Here is a 19,353-nt window from a genome sequence, read left to right as displayed (position 1 = left end):
GGGAAGAAAACCCCTTGTCCTCTAGTGATGCATGCAAGTCCCATCTCCCTTTTTCCCCAGGTGAGCTGTTTGCTGAAGAGAGAAGGGAGAGGAGGCTCTGCTTACAGCAGCTATTCACGCTCTCCCCCTCGTGCAGACAGCTAAGAAAAGCGGAGGAAGTCTCTCATTAGGAGACTGGGCCATTGCCCACTACATCCTCTTCACCAATCCTTATCTATATGACAGCTATTTCCTGCTCCCCATCCATCACAGCATCACTATGCTTCCAACTCTCCTCCCCCTCTCCCCAAAAGCATGCAGCTACTGCCTCCTCCACAGTGCAAGTGACACCCTAACTGCTGGTGAAATTCATGCCCAGCAGGCTGCTGTTGCTGCTCACAGGGTGAAAACTGCTTGTATCACTATCCTGTTGCACCTTTGCATCACCTACCATTTGTGATCTCTCTTTATTTAGGTCAATGCAGTATCTAAAATAGCTGTGCTTTGCCTAAGAGCTCTAGACATCATGCTAACACTGAAGTCTGAAATGGCTTTATTAGTCGAGTTTACTGTGTCTGCTAGCTCTCATGAAAAGCGACCAATTCAGGATGGAAACCTGCTCACCTCACAGCTAAGTGTCCTGCTCCAGGGAGTTCCATGCCGCAACACAGCAAAAGTCCCCCCCCATTCGCACAACTCACCAGATCGGTTTTTAGGTGCTGGTAAGTAAGAAGCCAGGAGGCAGTGTGAGAAGGAAGGAGTTACAAGGGAGTAGGGGGAAGAAACAAGGATAAGAACATTCATCCAAAGCAAAGAGGTAGACGCTGGGGTGATTTTGTTCCCTTTGTGCTTCAGTACTGAGGACTGGCTTTGGCACCACTCATTGCATAGCCTAACATGCATAGGCTGAAAAAGCTGAGCCTGCAGGCTGCGGGGGGGGGTTCTCCCCCCATTTCTAAATTACAGGAGCATTTTTAGTCAGAGGGGTGTTCCAAGTTTTGCAGTAGGATGGGACTGCTTACAAGAGTGTGTGCTGACTTGTGGGGTTGCAGGGACAGAACCAGAGCAGGACAACAACAGGAAAAAAAAAAAAAAAAAAAAAAAAGAAAAAGATGCAGCTAACAAGAAACATCAGGGGATCAAATGCTCTCTACCATTTAATGGCTTTAGGATAACACTGTGCCATCTGCCTATGCTCTCACGAAGCCTCTTGGTGCTGGTCTTGTGACAAGAACTGCACCATTCCAGAAGTAGTAGATCTGCTGCTGCAATTGATGCTTTCCAAGGCTCAATCCCCATACGTCCATACTGAGAACAGGCAGCATCATTCCATGAGTGAGATCAGAAGTGGGGTCTCTGCTGATCCCTGATGGCCAGAAGGCAAATGCTCCAATGCAGTTGTTGTGGCAACGTTCAGTGTGAGAGCGGCTAAACCTTTCAGATCAGCAGAGTGTAACACGTGCTCTGCATCAAGTGTCCATATAGCTTGCAGCTGGGCTGCACACAGCTGTCCTGCCACCAAAGCATCACAGTTATTTCAGAGTTTGCTCTGAGCAAACTGCAGTGCAGTAGTCAGGGCTCCCTGCATGCCCTTGGCATTTCCACTGCCCTTAGCGACGACGGGAGAGCCTCCTGCCTTCCCTTCCATCTGCGTACAGACAGCCACGGCCCAGTCAGCAGCGGAGAACGCGGGGAGGCATTTCTGGGGAAGAGACACAGAGCAAAGTAATTTGGACTGTGGAGCACTCCGCAGGCTGGAGGAAGAAGGGTAACAATGTTCTTTCCTTACACAGCCTGGGCCCTCACCAACCTGAGGCAGCCGTGACCAGGAGGACTGCAAAGGCTGAGCTTACACACTAATGCTGTGTCCTGCCCCTGGGCAAACACAGCCTGGATGATCCAGGGATATCTGTGCCCAGCAAAGACTGAAAGCATACCTGGTACCACTATGGTCATCTCAGGTCCTACCCCTCCACGACTAACCACCACTGAGAAAAGTCCCAGGAAAAGCCTCAACTGGGACCTGCTGAGCAGTGGATCCAGTCCCCCTTTGCAGGCAGGTTCCCTGTATCTCTACCAGGGTTCTGCTTACCTTGGACACCTGACAGGCACAGAGCACCTCACCAGAAACCTGGGGGCTGAGCAGCAGGACTGATGTGCCAGGAGACTTGTCACACAGCTGGTTCACTACCTTCATTAGGATCTAGGAGAGGCAGGGAGAAGAGGGGTCAGGCTACAGCAAAAAACCCAACAAACGTAGCATGCAGCCGAAAATCTGCCCAGCAGCTCCCTCTTACTCTATGCAGCACCCGAGGTACTGCTGGGCCAACAAGTAATGTGGATTACTCACAGAGAGAGAGTCAGCTGCGACGGTATCAATGATGATAGGTTGGTTGCAATGTTTTGCTAGCAGGCTTTGTGCCTTCTCTTCAGCCTGGAGGAGGAAACACAGAGCACTTGAGGAGCTACAGGTGGCACAAGGTGGGCTGGATGGGGATATTACATATACAATGCATGTACAGAGGGAATGGAAGCGCTGCTCTGTGGGATAGAGGGGGGATGTATGTTAGCAGAAGTACAACCAGCAGATTGAAATCTTCACATGAAGACCTCTACAACCATCCTTTTTCAAAAGCAAGCAGAGATGAACCCTTTCAAAAGTGGAATAGAGAGTGACCCGTTCGGTCCTCAGCCTCTCTCCTGGACCTACACATTGCCTCATGCCTTGTGCAGGCTCCCGCTTCAAGAGAAGAATAGCTCTTGCTAGAACACTAAGTCACAAATAAGCATTTCCAGAGGGCTTTTAATGGAGTAACGTAAATTAGCAAGACACAAATGCAGCAGGAAGCCAGAGCAATATTCATATAGGGGAGAAAGGCTCTGTCCTGCCACTGTCTTACTGTGTGACCTTGTAAAGCCCATTTTCAGGGCAACTTCATCTTCCCCGTGTATAAAGAGCAAAGTGATGCCCATCTACCTGTTGGTGTTTGCCAAGAGTGCTGATACGGGGCTCTCCATCCACTCAGGCAGAGAGACACAGGGATTCTGCAGGTGCCAAAGCCCAGTCAGTCATTCACTGCATTTTAAATGATGGCCAGTGAAATCAGCCCAACACAGGGCTTGTGTTGCACCGTGTGTGATTGTACCTCCTTTCTTCTGCCTTCTAATGGGACCCTCACGACTGAGTGGCTGTGAAGAGTGACAGCGACACCAGGTCCACTGGTGTTTGCGCAGCAGGCTGCAAGTGAGCATGCTGCTGCCACAGTACCTGCTGCACCTCCAGTTTCTTGATGGCTGTGTTGGCTGTTCGCTGTAGTGCTTTGAGGATAGTCTGTAGTTCTTTTCTTTGCCACTGGGGCATTGCAGTGTTAGCCACCACCTGCAAGACAATTTTCTGTGTAAGGGCACTAAACTGTACCTAGAAATAAACTGCTAGTTCTCCAGGAGGTCAGGCTGGAGCCTGGCCTCTTCCCAGACCCTCTTATACTCCTATGTGATCAGGCCAGCCAGTCACCGTGGCATGTAGCTTTCTCTTTTCAGCTGGGCATATAAAGCCTGGGGACCTTTTTTCACTGTTTCACCCTCCCCACCACTGTCTTCTCTCACATTCCCTCTGATAGCAGGTCATCTGCAACAGAGTTACCTAGAAACCGGTTGAAATCTTTGTGACCAAAGTGGCACCAGCACTTAGCAACACACCCTTGCTATTGACCATGGTAAGACGTGAACCTCTGTCCTGGTTTCATCTGGGAAAGGGTTAATTTTCTTTCTAGTGATTGCTGCGAGAGGTTATGTCAATAATGCATATTGCTTTTGTTGTTGGCTAGACGACGTTTGCACTTTCCAAGAACTCTTTCCAGCTTCCCATAGAAGCTGAGAAGGAGCATAGACAGAACAACGGACCAGCCAACGGAACATTCTGTACCATAGAGGTCATGCTCAGCATATAAACGGGGGTTGGCTATGGGGCAGGAATCCATGATCACTGCTCGGAAAGGTACCAATTCACTGGGTGGCAAGAGTGACTTGTGTCATTATTTTTGTTATTTTCCTTTTCTGTTATTATTCTGTTAAACTGTCTTTATCTCAACCCACGAGTTGTTTTTTCTTTCCATTTCCCTCTTTTTCTCCCTCTTCTCCCTGCCCTTCTCAGGGGAAGGGGGAGAACTACAAGAGTGGCTGCATGGTCCTAGCTACTGGCTGAAGTTAAACCACAACAACCTGGTAGGGAAGAATTCATGTGCCTCAAGTGTACAGAGACCACGCTAGGATCTTTCTGTACATGAGTGTAATCCTTACTTTGGTCAACTGGCCCACTTCTTTGGAGAGGTTCTGCATCTCAGGAATAGAGGTAGTCCTCTGTTTCATTCTTAGGGAGACAGAATCCACTTCCATAGCCAAGCACTGGCCTACTTCCCGGGCCTGGAGAGGAGGAGGGAGAGAATGCTTCAAACACAGCAACAGAAAAAATGAACGGGGATGGAGAAAGCGGGGAGGCAGCAGGGTCATAACCACTGAAGTACTGCTCTGCATCCAGTGGAAAGACATCTACAGACAGAGGCTTTAAGAACGACTGTCCCTAAGAGACTCTGGAATAGAACGTTTCTCTCTAGATTTGCAGCCAACACTAGATGGTCACACCCAGGGGACCAAGCTGTTGTGCATTTGTGTTTCCTCAGTATTTCACACTAAATCATGGGGAATTCAATAAAAACAAACTTGGGAGCCCCGTTTACTTCTTAGTGCTCTTTTTTCATTAGCAAATACAATATTGAAACTAATGACTGAAGAAACAAAAGAAACACTAGAAACTAAAGAAAACTCATTAACTGCTCAAGCACATTTCCCAAGAACCAGTTCAGCTCGTCTTGGTGCATTTCTTATTGTCTTCCCCAACACCAATGCTACCGTTAATAAAAAAGGTAATACAAGCTTTTTTCATCAGTGAAAACCCTTACGGTTTGGAGCATCTCCTCTCTGCCAGATCTTTGTGCCCATGATGGTCCTGCTAGACTTTAGACCAGGACAGCAGAGAGTATATAAGAAAAGCTGTGGACAGCAAGGACTGCTCTGCCTAGCTAGGATACACATCCCTTGTTTCAAGTCACTCATGCCTGTAGTCTCCTCCCTTGTCTGATTAACACTGTTCCTCTCCGGGGCTCTCCAGGTCAGCACTTCCAGCAAAGCACACGGATGTGCCCTGAAGCTTTTCATTCTCTCTGCACCAAGAAAAGCCTTGCTGGGGACACAGATGCAGAGGGGACAGCCAGCCAAAAAGCAACAGATTTGCAGGGGTGGGCTTTGCTTTTAATATTCCCAGTTCCACTGACAGTGAGTCACTCTATTCTGACTGCAGCCTTAAAGGAAGCAGGCAAAAGGTTGGAGGGCCCCTGACACTCCCAGGTATTCAAAGGACAGAGCGATCTCACAGACACAATAATAGGTTGCTTACTTTTTATACAGGCCCATCCAGACCAGAACCACAGCCTAGCAGGGAAAAATACCAAAAAAGAAGCAAAAGGGCTGCAAGAATGAGGCCACAGCCCCGTAACCATAAAGTGCAAATCCAACTGTGATAGGCAGGAGGCGAGCAGAAGGTGAAACCAAAGCACAAAGGATCACACCTTTAAATACCTACCTGGGGGCTGAAATTTACAGTCTAGAGACTGCCTGATATTTTGTGCCAACTTCTTATTTTGGAAAAGGGGGTCTGAGGGGAAGAATGAAGGTCCAGGAGACAGGAGGCTAGGATGCGGGAAGTGGAGGTGAACAGTGAGATACGGCAGCAGAGCTGGGTAAAGGGGTGAAGGAAGAAGCCAGATCAGGCATAGCAGGGAGGCTCCAGCCAAAGCAGAGGGAAGATATAATTGTCTAAGAAGGAACCCACAAAGTTGGGTCCTTCTGGCACTGCCTTGACACAGCAGAAATCTCAGTTCCCCCTTTCTTACCTGTTTGGCTTGTCCCCCTGTCACTGCAATGACACGGCTAATCCCTTTAACAAGCTGACGCTCACTGATGATGGCCAGATCTTCCATAGCTCCTGTTTGTAGAAGGTGTCTGCAAAGTCAGCAGAGAATAGGACAGAAAATAAGCTGCTCTCTGGGAACAGAAATCAGGAAGCCTGCTTTCATTTTAGATGAGTCTCAAGTCCAGCAGCCCCTGCCCACTCCCAATAGCTTCAATCCTTTCCCATCCCTAAAATCCTGATGGCACCCTGTCAGGCAAGAGACGGCATAGTTGAGGCTACTCCAGAGGAACCTCTGTGCTACCTGCCCAGCAGGCTGCTGTCAAACAGTGCATAATAGCCAAGTTCTGCCTTGCTTTCCTCCGGCAGTGGGATGAATTGGGATTTTTCTCTTCTACTCAGCTGCTACTGAACCTTGTAGAAAGTAATTTTTTTTCCTCCAACTCCATCACTCTCTTGTCAGGCCAGTTCAGAGTGGCCAGCAGACTCCAGTCACAGGGTAGTTGCGCAGTCACGGGGCACTGACAACCTCCTGTTTTCCTTCTTGGCTATTCAACATTGGATGTTAAGACAACTATAGTGTCTCAGATTCTGTTACCACAAGTAATCGTTTCAGACAGCTTCACAAGAAGCTTGATCATCTCCACTCCCATGCAGTTTCTTGTTCCACTACTCCCACAAGAATGATCTCATGAATAGAAACTTGCTCATTTTCAGCTGTACCTGCTCAAAGGCCAATTTGTTCCTAGATTTTTTCTGTCAGCATCGTCCTAAGATTTATTAGCTCTTCCTCTACTCTCATTACTGCTAAAAGCAGAAAAGGGCGAAGATAATTAATTAAAATAATCAGAACAGTCTCAAGATCTCAAAAGCATCTCAGAGTCTCCTTCTGGGTCCCCAGCTCTCCTGCAAAGCCAAAGCCCTGTAACTGTAGTTTGACAGGCTCTTTCCCACACTCTGCTGGTGCCCTGCAGCTTTCAGGTTTTCCGTGATTTCAGACTATGAAGCAAGGAAAAATGCTTTGCATTTCACTGAAGTTTTCTCACCCTGGGACTTCCAAAGCTTCATAACTAGCCCATCCTGTCCTCACAAGATCTTTCTGGTGATGAAACTTGGTTGCACAGGGACAGGGAGTGGAGCTTGCAAGAATGTCTCTACCTCAGCCACTAGTGCCCACAAACACACCTTCTGACTGCAAGTAAAAGTCACTTACGTCCCACAGCAGAGCTCCACAGAGGTCTGCATTGCAGCCTCAGAGTCGCGGGTCAGCACAGTCTCCACAGGGACCCCCAGGGACACTATCCTCACTGGATCTGGATACCCCTGACAGAGGAGACAGGGATCAGCAGCTAACAACATGGTCCTTCAGGGGCACTTACAGACCAGCTACAAGGCTTCAGGTCTCTACCTCACTTTTCCCCTATTCTAGAGTAGCCCCTGAGTCAGGGGCAGCACTGCTTCTCCCCCGCGACCAGCCGCTATGGGGAGAAAGAAACAATTGGGTGACACTACAAGCTTTTGGTCCAAAGAAACGAGCTAAAGGCTATGCATTACCAGCCTCCACGTTTTACAACACAGTGCTCCTGAGATCTCATCTCTGTCCTATTTTCCTTCATGAGTTTTGGGAGTCAATTCCTTTGCAGAAGCCTCTTGCATCAATGCTTCTTGTGACCCAGGTGATTCCTGCTGGAGGAGAAGGCTCATGAAGATGTGTCCTGCCATCCTGTCATACCTCATCCACTGCACGGAGTCCCTGAACTTTTCTTGCCAGCGTGAGGGGGACCTCAGCGATATGCACAGCCTCATTTCGTTTGATCACATCCTGGACCACTTGCTCCACTTGCTGCAGCTGCTCCACAGTCACAGGGCCCTGAGGAAGTAAATCAGCCATCTTCAAGAGGAGCCTCCTGAGAGGTGCAGAACAAAGGAGGGAGAACTGGAGCAAGGACCACAGGCAACTCAGGTTGGGCACACCATCTTCCCCCTGCATCTCATCTTCCCTGCTTGTAAAAGGGAATTGTGAGCATCGTGACCCTCCCACCCCTTCCTCCCACAAGGGAGAAGGAATTTTTATCAGAGAGCATCAACCAAACTCTTCAAGAGAGACGCTGCAATAGGTTACCAGGGCCAGTGCTCAGCCTGACCCAATAGCTTTCAGTTCCCAACCCCTCTCCCCTGGATGACCAGCACAGACCTCTGATGCAGACACAGCCAAGCTGGTTAATGTCTCGGAGACCCCTTTACACTACTCAGGTTAGCCCCATGATCACTGGCCTTGCTAGGTCCTTTCCCTTCTGACCCCCATTCATCTTCACAGCAAGGCCTGCTCAGAGTCAGGTCAATGCAAAGCAGAGCCAGTCACGTCCAGGGAGCCAAGTTTCATCACTCAGATAAAACATGACCTGTCTCTAAAGAAGCCATTATGGTCAGAGGAGAAAAATCCCTGGAGAGAAGGCCAGTACTGGGATGTTGGTACTGCTGAGAACAAGAAAACAGAAGTCTAAAGTCACCTTGGTATCAAAGTCAAAGCGCAGCCGCTCTGCTGTCACATGGGACCCTCGTTGCTCTGTGTTGTCACCCAGGACGTGGCGGAGCGCAAAGTTCAGCAGGTGGGTAGCGGTGTGGTTCGTCATGCAGGCTAGCCGCTGAGCCTGAAAGCACAGACAAGTTGGCAGGGAGTGCTGGTGCTCCACACCTCGGGGGGGGGAGCAGGGGATGGCACAAAGAGATAAGGGAAAGGCTGCCTGTGAGGGGATGTCAGATGAATTTATGTCACAGAGCAAATTTAGCTTTTCCTCTGTAAAACAGCAAAGGGTAGGCTGGATACTTCTGGACAACTAATGGCTCACAGAAGATTACAGAGTTACTTGTGAGGTCTCCTTCCCATTGCACATCACAATGAAAAGCAGTCTCAGGAATACAAGGGACAAGGCTCTGCTGTGCCCAGGGTTACTCAGGACATCACAAAACTCTCCAGGCAAGGCCAGGAAAAGGTTAAGAACAGCAAGTTATCACCTCATCCACAAAGAGCTGCACTTGGTCCCCAGCACGCAGGGTTTCCACAGCGGTGACCTCATGGATCACATAACCACCACAGAGACGAACTGATTCTACAGGGAAGAGTATGTCCTGAGCAGAGAGACAGAAAGATGAATTAGGACACAGGGAACATCCAAAGACCTGTGATAGGTGCATACTTGATCCGACTAGGAAACACAACTGCCGTTGATCTCTAGGGGTGGAAAAAGGGACAAACTTACTGCCAACGTAACCAGAGTGCCTCAGGCTTTCCCTGCATCCAGCCACTCACTGCACAATACGTTGAGGCTGTCAGCTTGCAGCGGAGGGACAACACCACCACCCAGGCTGATGAATTTTTCTGACAAGGATGCTTGTCCATAAGAAAATGGACAGCAGCTGCCAAGGCACCTGTGTCAGGCATCCAAGGTGCCATTTCTGCCTCACTGGGCTGGCAAGAGAAACATGATCCCTGCTTCAGCTTGAGAAGTGCTGAGTAAGGCACTATCACATTCTGCAAGGCTAAAAAGGCTGCATCAATGCCCACGGGTGATTCTCAAGAGCTGGAATGTGGGAAGGAGAAAAAGCTGCTTCCCATGTAACTTCCTAGGAGAGGGTGAAAGCTCTCCCTCTGGCAAGGCACTGCAGAGGTGGGCGTCCTCCCTGATGCTTTTGGGAGGGATAAGAGCTTTTGCACTGGGTTGCAGGTTGGGCACTGCTTGCATTTATCCAGGACCAGTCAGAGACAAGTTACTCAGCTTGTGGGCTCTCTCATCATTGACTGCCTTCTCCTGCATTGCAAGCTCAGCTGGCAAGACTGCAGCACATTAAAGACCTTCCATCATTCTCCAGCAACAAGAAATTGCAAAGGGCTGAGAAAGACAACCAGAGGAACAGGTCCACCTCTGTAAAGTTACTGCTACTTCTCCCTCACTCCACCAACCCCTAGGCAAAGCCAAGAGAACTATCAGGAGTCAGCAGCTTACAAATTAACACAGTAAAACGGCATGTCACTTGGGGAAGTCTGCCTGGCCTCAGTATCCATGGCAGCCTTAGGTTCAGGCACCAAAGGGTCTCACCTGCTGTCCTAAACGTATCATGTAGCCTTGGTCACAGGCTTGTCCGCCCTGCTCTGCATAGAAGTTAGTCCTGTCCAAGATGACACCACAGCGTTGCCCTGCCCCAACCTCCTTCTGGAGAGACTGATCTCTGTACAGCATCAGGACAGTGGCCTGGCATGGGCTGAACTCTGTCAGGGAGAAGAATATGGCACCAATTAGAGCATATAACCTGTAAGATTGCAACATGAAAGGAGGGGTCACTTCCCCTCACCATCCCTACCAACACCCAGTCTATACTGAAAGCTGACACTTTCCTTTGCCTTGGCAGGAGAGGAACGGCTATTGGAAGAAAGCATAAAGAATCTGTTATTTGGAACCAAGTCACCCCTCGCTTACCTAGTGACAGACCTGCTGGGTAGCAGGTAACCAGGCTGGGATGCCCAGGCTGGCTCCACACAAGTCTGATAGAGCAAGATGTGGCACACACGTCTGCATCTTGCTACACTACACACTTGGCCAACCTGACTGCCTTCTATGAAGAGATCATTGGCTTGGTGGACAAGGGAAGACAAGGATGTCACTTTCCTTGATGTAGCAAGTTTCTGACATGCTTTCCTGTAGCCTCCTTGTAGCCAAATTCGGGTGACATGAACTGGGCAGGCAGACCATAAGGTGGGTGTATAACTGGCTGGGCAGCTGGCCCCACAGAGAATTGCTCAACAGTTCAATGTTCAACTGATATTCAGTTACCAGCAGAGCTACTTGGTGGCTGATATTAGGGCCCAAACCATTTAACACCTTTATTAATGACTATCCATGACAAGACAGGATGTACCTGTATTCTGCTTGTGTATGGCAATAAATTTGTGGGGACTGGTTGATATATTGAAGACCATGGCTGCTTTTCAGAGGCATCTCAGCAGGCTACAGAAATGGATTGGCAGAAACCTTGTAGTCCTCGGAAGCAAGCTGAGCACAAGTCATCAGGGTGCCCTTGCAGCAGGGAAGACTGACTCCCTGCTGGGCTGCAGCCAGCAGGTCAAGGAAAGCAGTTATTCATCCCTATTTAGCATTTGGGAAACTACATCTAGAGCACAGGAAATTCTGGTTGGCACATAAGCAAAGAAACTTTTCACACTAAGAACGATAAAGAACTGGAACAGGGCACAGAGAGGCTGTGGGATCCTTGTTCCAAAAGATACTGAAAACTTAAATGGACAAGGCTCTGAGCAACCCAATGCAACTGTGAAGCTGATGAAGATGATGATCAAGAGATTGGACATCCAGAGATCCCCTCCAACCTCAATTATTCCATGATTCAGTGACTGAGGAGGCGGGACAGTGCTAGCTTGGAGATTCCAGCCAGTGTCGCTGCTGGGTTTTCTTCCCTCCATTATGCTCTCGCTGTAGTATATATAGTTTGAATTGCCTCACTTTAATGTGGGTTGCCCCCAGCACACTGGGTAAGAGGGAGCTGGCTGTACACAGCTATCTCTAATTGTTTGTGACAGCCACACCACCTCTTACTCTCTGTGGTTTAGCTTTATGCTTTCCCTAGAGCATCAGAAACCCCAGTTACCCTCACTGATAAAAAGCCTGCGCTGGCATCTAGTGGTCTGACAAAGAAACAGCAAGTGCACTATTTCAAACAACTGCCTGAAGCCTTTGCATAATCATTCCTCATTCTCCCTAGCACTCACACCCAGAAGTCTAATTGCTGGGGACAGAATTATCTCTAGTAGGAATCAACAGTCCCTGCTTCACCACTGCACAGTAATACCAACCCAGAGCTCACAGCCTTGTCACCAGCCCAGAGCCTTCCTGGGGACCCACCAACAGTAATAAGAAAAGCATTTACTTCGGGATGAGGTACAGGGGCAGAGAAAAGATGCAGTAGCAAGGTGGGCAGGTTTGAACCACAAAGTACGTGTTCTGCATGCATGAGGTTAGGCAGTAAAAGAAGCCTTGTGAAGGATTCCAGTGCCCTCAGGCAGAGCCTTACAGACGGGACCCGTCCACTTACCATACTGTCCATGCTGCCCAAGCTTGTAGGCGTACTTTGGTGAATCATCAGTAGTAGGCACGTTGCTGTTCTGCAGCTGAGCCAACGAGTGCACATCAAGGCATGTGTTTCTGTTATCCAGCTGTCCTGCCTGTGGGCCACCAGCCTTACGCTACAGCGGAGAAAAGGCACAGTTAGATGGAAGATATACCTGGGGGCACTCAAATCGATAAATGGAGCTATAAGGCTAGGAACAACTTCTTCCACCTTCCTGGAAAAGGCTGGTTTAGATCCAGGCTGATAGAGGCTACTGCTAAACCAACCCCATTCCTTCAAACCCCACAAACACTCAATACCACCCTGTACTAGCCTTGAGGCAGGCCATAAGCAACAGGTAACAAACCCTCCCCCAGCACAGCTTGCTGTGTAGCTGTGAAACTTCCAAGCCATTAAAGCTCAGGAGAGCAAGGCCTTGAACTGATTACTACACAGGGTGGGCAGTGCAAGTCTTCCAGCACTACAGAGACCAAGAAGATTCTGTAAGCTTCATAAATCACTTGCGCTTTGGGCTAAGCTGGTTATGCTTTGTGTGATGAGCTGGAGCACATGACTGACAGATGACACTCCTAACCCGTATAATTCTATGATAATCTCCACTCTAGCAACAATGAGCATCATAAAGCGCTTCTACTCATTTGAAGAGAATCACCAGACAGTACTTTTTGGTCCTGCACCCACAAGCAAAGGCATTGTGACCACAATGCTGTTTCAGATCCACTTTCCCTTCAGGGAAAAGGCACATGGCCCCATGGTGCATCTGAAGAGCCTCAGTAGTGAAAGGAATTCTGCCTCCATGCTCACAGGTGAGAGGAAAGGCTCTGAATTCTTCTGACAACATGAATCTCCCCCTTACCTTTGCATCTTCCAGAGCAAGTTCATTAAAAGCAGCTGAATCCAAACTGATTCCCTTTTCTTCAAGCATCAAGCCAATCAGATCCAGAGGGAATCCCAAATTCCCATAGAGAGACCAGGCTACTTCAGCTGCAGGACAAAAAGAAGGATATGAACTCTGTGTCAACACAGAAAGCAAAGGCATCTCAAGATTTGTTTGGATGGGTCCAATCCAGTGTGTGTCTTGGTAACTCGATTCTCCTGCATTGTGTGCAACTACACTGGTAATGGGGACGGGAAGAGAAGCCATGTAATGATTCTTGTACAGGACCGAGTATTAATGATGCCCCACAACCCCATCCCTGCTAAAATTCAGTGCAGTGCATCTAGACAGACGGCTGCTCTGGTTGGGTCCTGAGCTCCTCCTTTCACCTGTGTCTTGTAAGGACCCAGTTAACAGGTCAATAATGCAGCAAGGGAATGCTTCCAACTTTCCTGGTGCCTAGTTTGTTTTGAGAACAAAGTACTAGAAAACAATTGTAATTTGAAGAAAGGAGCAGTGTCTGCTCCTCTGTCCAGGGCTAGAAGGTCGCTGAAAACATGTGGGGGAGGCAAACATCCACCAGAGTTTTGACTGCAATGCTTGTGAGGGCCTAGATCAAACCATCTTTGAGCACAGCTTGTCAGAGGAGCGAGACTCACCTGGGAAATTTGTGGAGGGCTCCATCTGCTGCACTGTCCGCTCGATAATGCGCCTCCCACGCTCAAGGGAAGACAGAAAAGCTACTTCGTTCTCATTGATGATACCCATAATCTGCCCAAGGATCAGAAAGGTTAGTCAGAATGCCTCAGGGAGCTCCCCAGCTCAGCTCAGCCCTACTACCACTGGGCTCCCTGCTATGGTCAGCTCAAAGCACATCAAGCAGGTGTCTAACAGGGGTGCTGTGTCTGCTTGAACAAGCCGTTTTGTTCAGTAAGTATCCATCACAACACGGCTCTGATGCATTACTAAACAGTGCCAAAGTCATTGTGCCTCCTATCACCATTCCTGTCAAGGAAATATTGACCATCCACCTGGGGAACGCTGGAGGCTGAAAAATGCTCCCTGCCAGACATTCATGTCTGTGACCCAATTAAAATTGCATGGCTGGAACAGACAGAGAAATTGCTCATTACAGTTGCTGTCAGCAGAAACAAGCCAGGACTAGCCTTAAATCACCAATCCACTTTGGACAAAAGGTATCCAGGCTAGGACAGGCTGTACTTGCACTCAAAAAAAAAAAGCTACCGTAGCTTTTTTAGAGCAACAGCTGCCTTATACCAGGACAAGCAGTGCCTGGTAAGGATCTAGCAGAGCTCCCACAAGGAAATCTGCCACAGATACATCTTGTGCCCAGGATAAAAATGTGTTCCCAGCACATCTCAGCCCACCCATAAGAACATGGTTACGGAGGTGGCTATGCAAACTCCTCCAGCTAAGTCCCAAGGAAGAGGTGACTTCTGCCCCTGAGAACAGCACCTCACTAAGATAATGAGAGAGGGGGTTTCTCTCCAGGGGATTCCACATTGCTCACCTGGTCTGCATTCTTCGTCAGCTCTGGATAGGCATCTCCCTGTGGAATGAGCCTCCATTAGTGACAACACCCTCATTATCTTCCTCAGGGGATCTCACAGCATGCCACAAGCGTTACAGAGGTTTCTCAGGCAGGTGAGCGTGAAGGGAGCCCCACTACAGAGCCCCAGGTACAGAAGTACAGGGGAAGAATCACACATGGACTTACACCTACCATCTCCTGGCTATTTCCCTGTGACCCACCACTGTTCACCCCTGCACAGCATCTCTTGGCAAACACATCCATCCACAATAGGAAGAAAGCACTGTCTTTTAGGATACTGTTAGTACTCACATGGACCAACTTCAGATAGTTTTAACCAGATATGACAGGTTGTAAGCCACTGCCCCCAGGAAACAACAACATGCACTTGCACAGACTTACACACACACTTGTGCTGACTGCGTCGCTGGTCACACTAGGCCCGCTCCCTCCCACCACAAATGATCAGGAGACAAGTGATTTTTATTGCTGTGATGCATAGCGCCAGATACACTCCTGGAGTTCCTTACATCCAAAATTGTCTTCTGACAGCGTACAGAAAAGGGACATGGGGATGAATAGGACATGTGTGATACTCTTTTTTTGCTCCCCCAAGGCAGCAGTTTTTACTCACCAGCACTTCCACTACGGTAGGCACCAGGGAGGCTAGGAGCCCAGGTGGAGCATGAAGGACTTCAGAACAAAAGCGGACAGCCCTGCGCAGGATCCGACGCAGCACCAGTCTGAAAGCAGAGGAGGATTCCCCAGGCAGCCATGTGAGCAACCCTGTCCAGCTCCCACGTCCAGCACAACCCCAACAGAGCTCTTCTGGCCTGATCTATTGACACAAGCCAGCTGCTCCCCACACTCTACACCCATCCGAGGATGAGCCTGCAGGCTGGAACCTCTTCCAGGCTCTCACCTTCCTGCCTCCTCAAAGCTCATGCACTCCTTATCTTGGTCTCATACCAGAACCTCTCCCTCTGGCTGTCCATATTTCTTTTCTAGACCTAACTTGCTCCACGCCATGCCATTTCCTTATGTCCTTACTCTGCTCCAGAGAGGCCTGGGTAGATGCCATCGGTGATGCACACGCACAAGGTGCGCACGTGATCTGCCACCACGCGGTAGGCCATATTCACACGCCCAACATCAGCATCCCCGACCAGACCTTGGTATCTGGGCCCCCCACAGCCCTGAAAGAGAAAGTAAGGAGACAGATCAGCAGAAATCAATGGCTGCAGAAGGAAATGTTTCAATGCAAGCAGCAGTCAGCTACACTTGACGTCATGCTTCTCAACTACCTCTGAGCCTTGTGCACCTAATATATGCTCATTAAATCCTTCCAGAGCATTATAGACCAAGACTTCCGTACCTAAGACAGCTCAGCCAATGCTCTTGCACTGAGGAATTTAAGAAACTATGGAGAAAAAAGGGATCAGCAGGGCTGGTACCCCAGTGGATTTCCAACCTGGAATTCTCACCAGTTTCCCTAGAATGCTGCTCTGGACCTGGCTGGACATACCTCCTGTCTCAAAATACCACACAGCAACACACGTAGAGAAGGCTGTACTATGGTACCAGGCAAGCAGTCCGCATTCAAGGAGCTTTTGCTTAGCTATGACTCTGAGCAGAAGCACTGTCACCTTGTGAATGGCATCCAAGATGGGAGTGAAGAGATCTGTGTCATAGTTGGAGCGTTTGTTCTGCAGAATTGTCACCAGCCTTTCCAGGCCCATTCCTGTATCCACATGGTGCTGCGGCAAGGGAAGCAGATTCCCCTCCACCTCTCTGACAGACAGCCAGCCAGGAAAAATAAAAGGCAAAATAGAAGCAAGGGTCAGTTCAGGGTCAAAGAAAAGGAGCAGGTGAGTCAAAGAGAAAGGGAGAGTGACAGGGGATGGAAATAGCAAGTGACAACAAAAGGAAGCCTTGGCGCTGTCAGACAGCCAGGATCTGGCCATTAGATAGCCAGGATAGACTGTAATGTAGGGAAAAAGGCCTTCCCTGAACAGGGGCTCAAGGCCTTCTACTTCTGCAGGTTTCTCCCGGCTGCTGCAGACCTCAAGAGACCTCTGGGATGCAGCAGTGAGGGAGAACAGGGAGCAGAAGTTGAAGGAAGACAGGACAAATAAAGCAAAGGGGAAGAAGTGCCACACTGGACACACCTCCACAGCTTCTCTGTTGCTCTTGTACTGCCACCTCCTGGAAAGCAGTGAGATGTCTGGGAATATATACATATGATCTCAGAGTCAGACAAGGGGGAAAAGCTCGGGAGTTCAGACCAGATGCTGGGTACCTGCTGTACTGCATGAAGACCAGGTTCCAGATCTCCACTACATCAGGGCTGCCCTGGTTCACCAGTGCCGCAGCATTTCTGCCACCACCCACGTGGTCATAATGGATCTCTGTGCAGGGACCACAGGGACCTGTGTCCCCCATCTCCCAGAAGTTGTCCTTCAATGGAAAAGGAAGCACGTGACTGACAGGCACCCTGGAAAGGCAAACAACAGAGGCTCTGGGGCATGCACACAAAGCACACAGTAGCCTAGATCGCAGAGAAAGTTCGAAGGAGGAATCCTTTATGACTACTACAAAATCATTAACCAAACGTATTAGGATTCCTTTGCTTCTGTTCACACAGAATTACTCTCCTCAGCAGGAAGAAGCTGGACCAAGCCAGACAGGATCCTACTCACTGCCCAGAATGGCTGGCAAACTCTGTCTGGCTCCTGCTGACAGAGACAGGCTCTCCACTACATCTGTGGAGCCGCCTTCCTCCTTGGAGGGAATCCCAGCAGAGACGAGATCTCATCACAATGGACAAGGCTGAACACCAGCAGCAGCACAGAGCTGGCTGCCTTGGGTTCAAAGCCCACATACAGCAGCATGGAACAAGCTCCCAAATCACAGCAGTGCTCCCTGCAACAGCTTCATCCTCACACTGAAGCAGCCATTGCTAGCTTTCAGAGGAGAATGTATTCTCCACAGCTCACAACGGAGTGGAAACAAAGGAGAGCCTTCACAGACTTTGTCCAGGCCCGCCAGTCCTAGCTACACAGCCCCCCAGACTGATAACATCTGAGAAACAGCTTATAGGTCAAGTGCCCCAGAATGCTCAGAGCCCAGCTGACTTTTAACAGCCCAAACAAACCAGAAATTAAATTAATTTAAAAACCACCTTTTCACGCCCGTATCTGACTCCACGAACTAAAGAACAAATGGGAGACTATGGAGACTGAAATGTTAGCACCTGCTGCTCAGAACCTCTTCTCTAACACACTTACCCGAGGCGTAGCCATACGTCCCTGCACTCCTCATCTGCGCTCAGCCCCAACGAGGAGTCTCCGCCAAAATAGGTGACGTAGAGACGATCTTTGGGGATCTCGTAGACCTCTGTCAAGAGCTCCCAGGCCATGCTACATGCCTCCTCCTGAGCAGGCAGGAAACACAAACGAAGCACATTAATCCAGGGTGCACAGCAACGCAGAAAAGCTCTTTAGAATGGGAGTCAATCACTAAAGACGTTTATTTCAGTTGCTTTCTCCCTTTCCAATTTTAAGGCTTATTGCAAAGAGCAGGATGAGGGTCAGGTTAGTGAGACAGCTCACTGCTGCCTGTGGAAAAATGACACTCCTAATTTGCTGACAGACCCTCAGGATCACAGCATGGTCTACACCCATGTGCTTACCAGCAGAGTTACATGGATTACAAGGGAAAAATGTGTTCACTGGCAAAACAACTAGCATCCTTTATCCTTCTTCCCTTTTCAAACTTTCTAGTTACAAGCATCAAATGAACCGGTAGCCTCTTTTCACCATATTACATAGTCAACACTGGTATTCACACAGAGAACTTTGATTTGTATGTGTTATTCACAGCTTTGAAAGGCTGAGCACTTTGAGAGTCTGCAGGGCACGCTTTGTGATTCATCACACCAGCTGACTATTTCTGCTCCAGGCCACAAAGCTCCCAAGAAGTAATTTGGAGCCCACTAAAATGCTTTCCACAGACAGTCCTGTGGCACTACCGCAGATGTCTGAAAGAAAGGTCACGTTTCCCCCTGGGTTTGCTCCTGTTGCCCCACCTTAAAGTAATCCCCAAAGGACCAGTTCCCCAGCATCTCGAAGAACGTGTGATGGTAAGTATCTCGGCCCACATCCTCCAAGTCGTTGTGCTTTCCTCCCGCACGCACACACTTCTGGCTGTTCACCACCCGCCGGTGCTGGGCCAACTCGCTCCGGGGGTGCGCCGTGCCCAGGAAAATGGGCTTGAACTAGAAATCAAGGCAGAGAGACGTCCGCTATTGCTTGATGCCACCCAGCGCGGAGGCAGGGGACGGGACGGACGACTGTCCCTGGGGCTCCCGAAAAGCAAACAGCGCGCTGCCAGCGGCGAACGGGAGGGCCGGGGGGCGATGAGCGCGCCCCGCCGCAGGGGAGCCCGGTAAACGGGGTCACGCCGAGACGGGCCGCGCTCTAAGGACGAGGCCTCGGGAAGCCGCTGGAGGGGACCTGCGGGGCCGGGCCACCGTCGGGGTCGGTCCGGAGCCCCGGGGGGAGGCAGGCCGGCGGAGGCATGGGGGAAGCACCTGGTTCATGCCCGCATTGACGAAGAGGAGTCGCGGGTCTCCGCGGGGCCGCACAGGGGCGGAGGGCAGACGGCGGTGCCCGTGGCGCTCCTGGAAGAAGCGGAGGAAGGCGGCGCGGACCTGTCCCGCCGGCGGGCAGCCGCTCTCCCCGCGGCGGGGGGTGCAGCGCCATCGCCACGGAACCGCCAGCAACAGCCGCCGCCGCAGCCGGCTGGCCGCCGCCATACTGGCCGAGGGCGGAAGGCGGGGCG

General features: G+C 50.0%; 1 protein-coding gene across 2 annotated transcripts; it reads right to left on the bottom strand.

Annotated features, from left to right (window-relative positions):
* Positions 1 to 515: 515 nt before the first annotated feature.
* Positions 516 to 19,352, bottom strand: AARS2 (alanyl-tRNA synthetase 2, mitochondrial). 2 transcript variants are annotated; one of them, XM_054195928.1, is made up of 22 exons: positions 19,103 to 19,352; positions 18,599 to 18,787; positions 17,799 to 17,944; positions 16,811 to 17,005; positions 16,158 to 16,302; positions 15,562 to 15,707; positions 15,146 to 15,254; positions 14,491 to 14,529; positions 13,619 to 13,730; positions 12,939 to 13,066; positions 12,047 to 12,197; positions 10,042 to 10,211; positions 8,960 to 9,073; positions 8,455 to 8,595; positions 7,677 to 7,814; positions 7,158 to 7,267; positions 5,928 to 6,036; positions 4,279 to 4,401; positions 3,248 to 3,358; positions 2,330 to 2,413; positions 2,072 to 2,182; positions 516 to 1,681 (listed from the first exon to the last, which is right to left on the bottom strand). In XM_054195928.1, the coding sequence occupies exons 1-22, from the start codon at positions 19,325 to 19,327 to the stop codon at positions 1,517 to 1,519; spliced, it is 2,961 nt and encodes a 986-aa protein (XP_054051903.1). In that variant the 5' UTR covers positions 19,328 to 19,352; the 3' UTR covers positions 516 to 1,516. The 2 variants fall into 2 exon arrangements, with proteins under 2 accessions (XP_054051903.1, XP_054051904.1); XM_054195929.1 differs by lacking the exons at positions 18,599 to 18,787; positions 19,103 to 19,352 and having other exon boundaries at positions 16,811 to 16,968; positions 17,799 to 17,943.
* Between the last annotated feature and the right edge of the window lies 1 nt (position 19,353).

Source organism: Rissa tridactyla, chromosome 3 (genome assembly GCF_028500815.1).
Source record: "Rissa tridactyla isolate bRisTri1 chromosome 3, bRisTri1.patW.cur.20221130, whole genome shotgun sequence".
In the NCBI taxonomy this organism is placed as follows: Eukaryota; Metazoa; Chordata; class Aves; order Charadriiformes; family Laridae; genus Rissa; species Rissa tridactyla.
This window is presented reverse-complemented; position numbering and strand designations above follow the sequence as displayed.

Coding starts and splice junctions, on each gene's coding strand:
- AARS2 (XM_054195928.1), bottom strand. CDS start 19,327: ATGGCGGCGGCCAGCCGGCTGCGGCGGCGGCTGTTGCTGGCGGTTCCG. Junction 13,067..13,618: donor GCCCTCCACAAATTTCCCAG/GTGAGTCTCGCT, acceptor TTTGTCCTGCAG/CTGAAGTAGCCTGGTCTCTC. Junction 3,359..4,278: donor AAGTGGGCCAGTTGACCAAA/GTAAGGATTACA, acceptor ATTGTCTTGCAG/GTGGTGGCTAACACTGCAAT.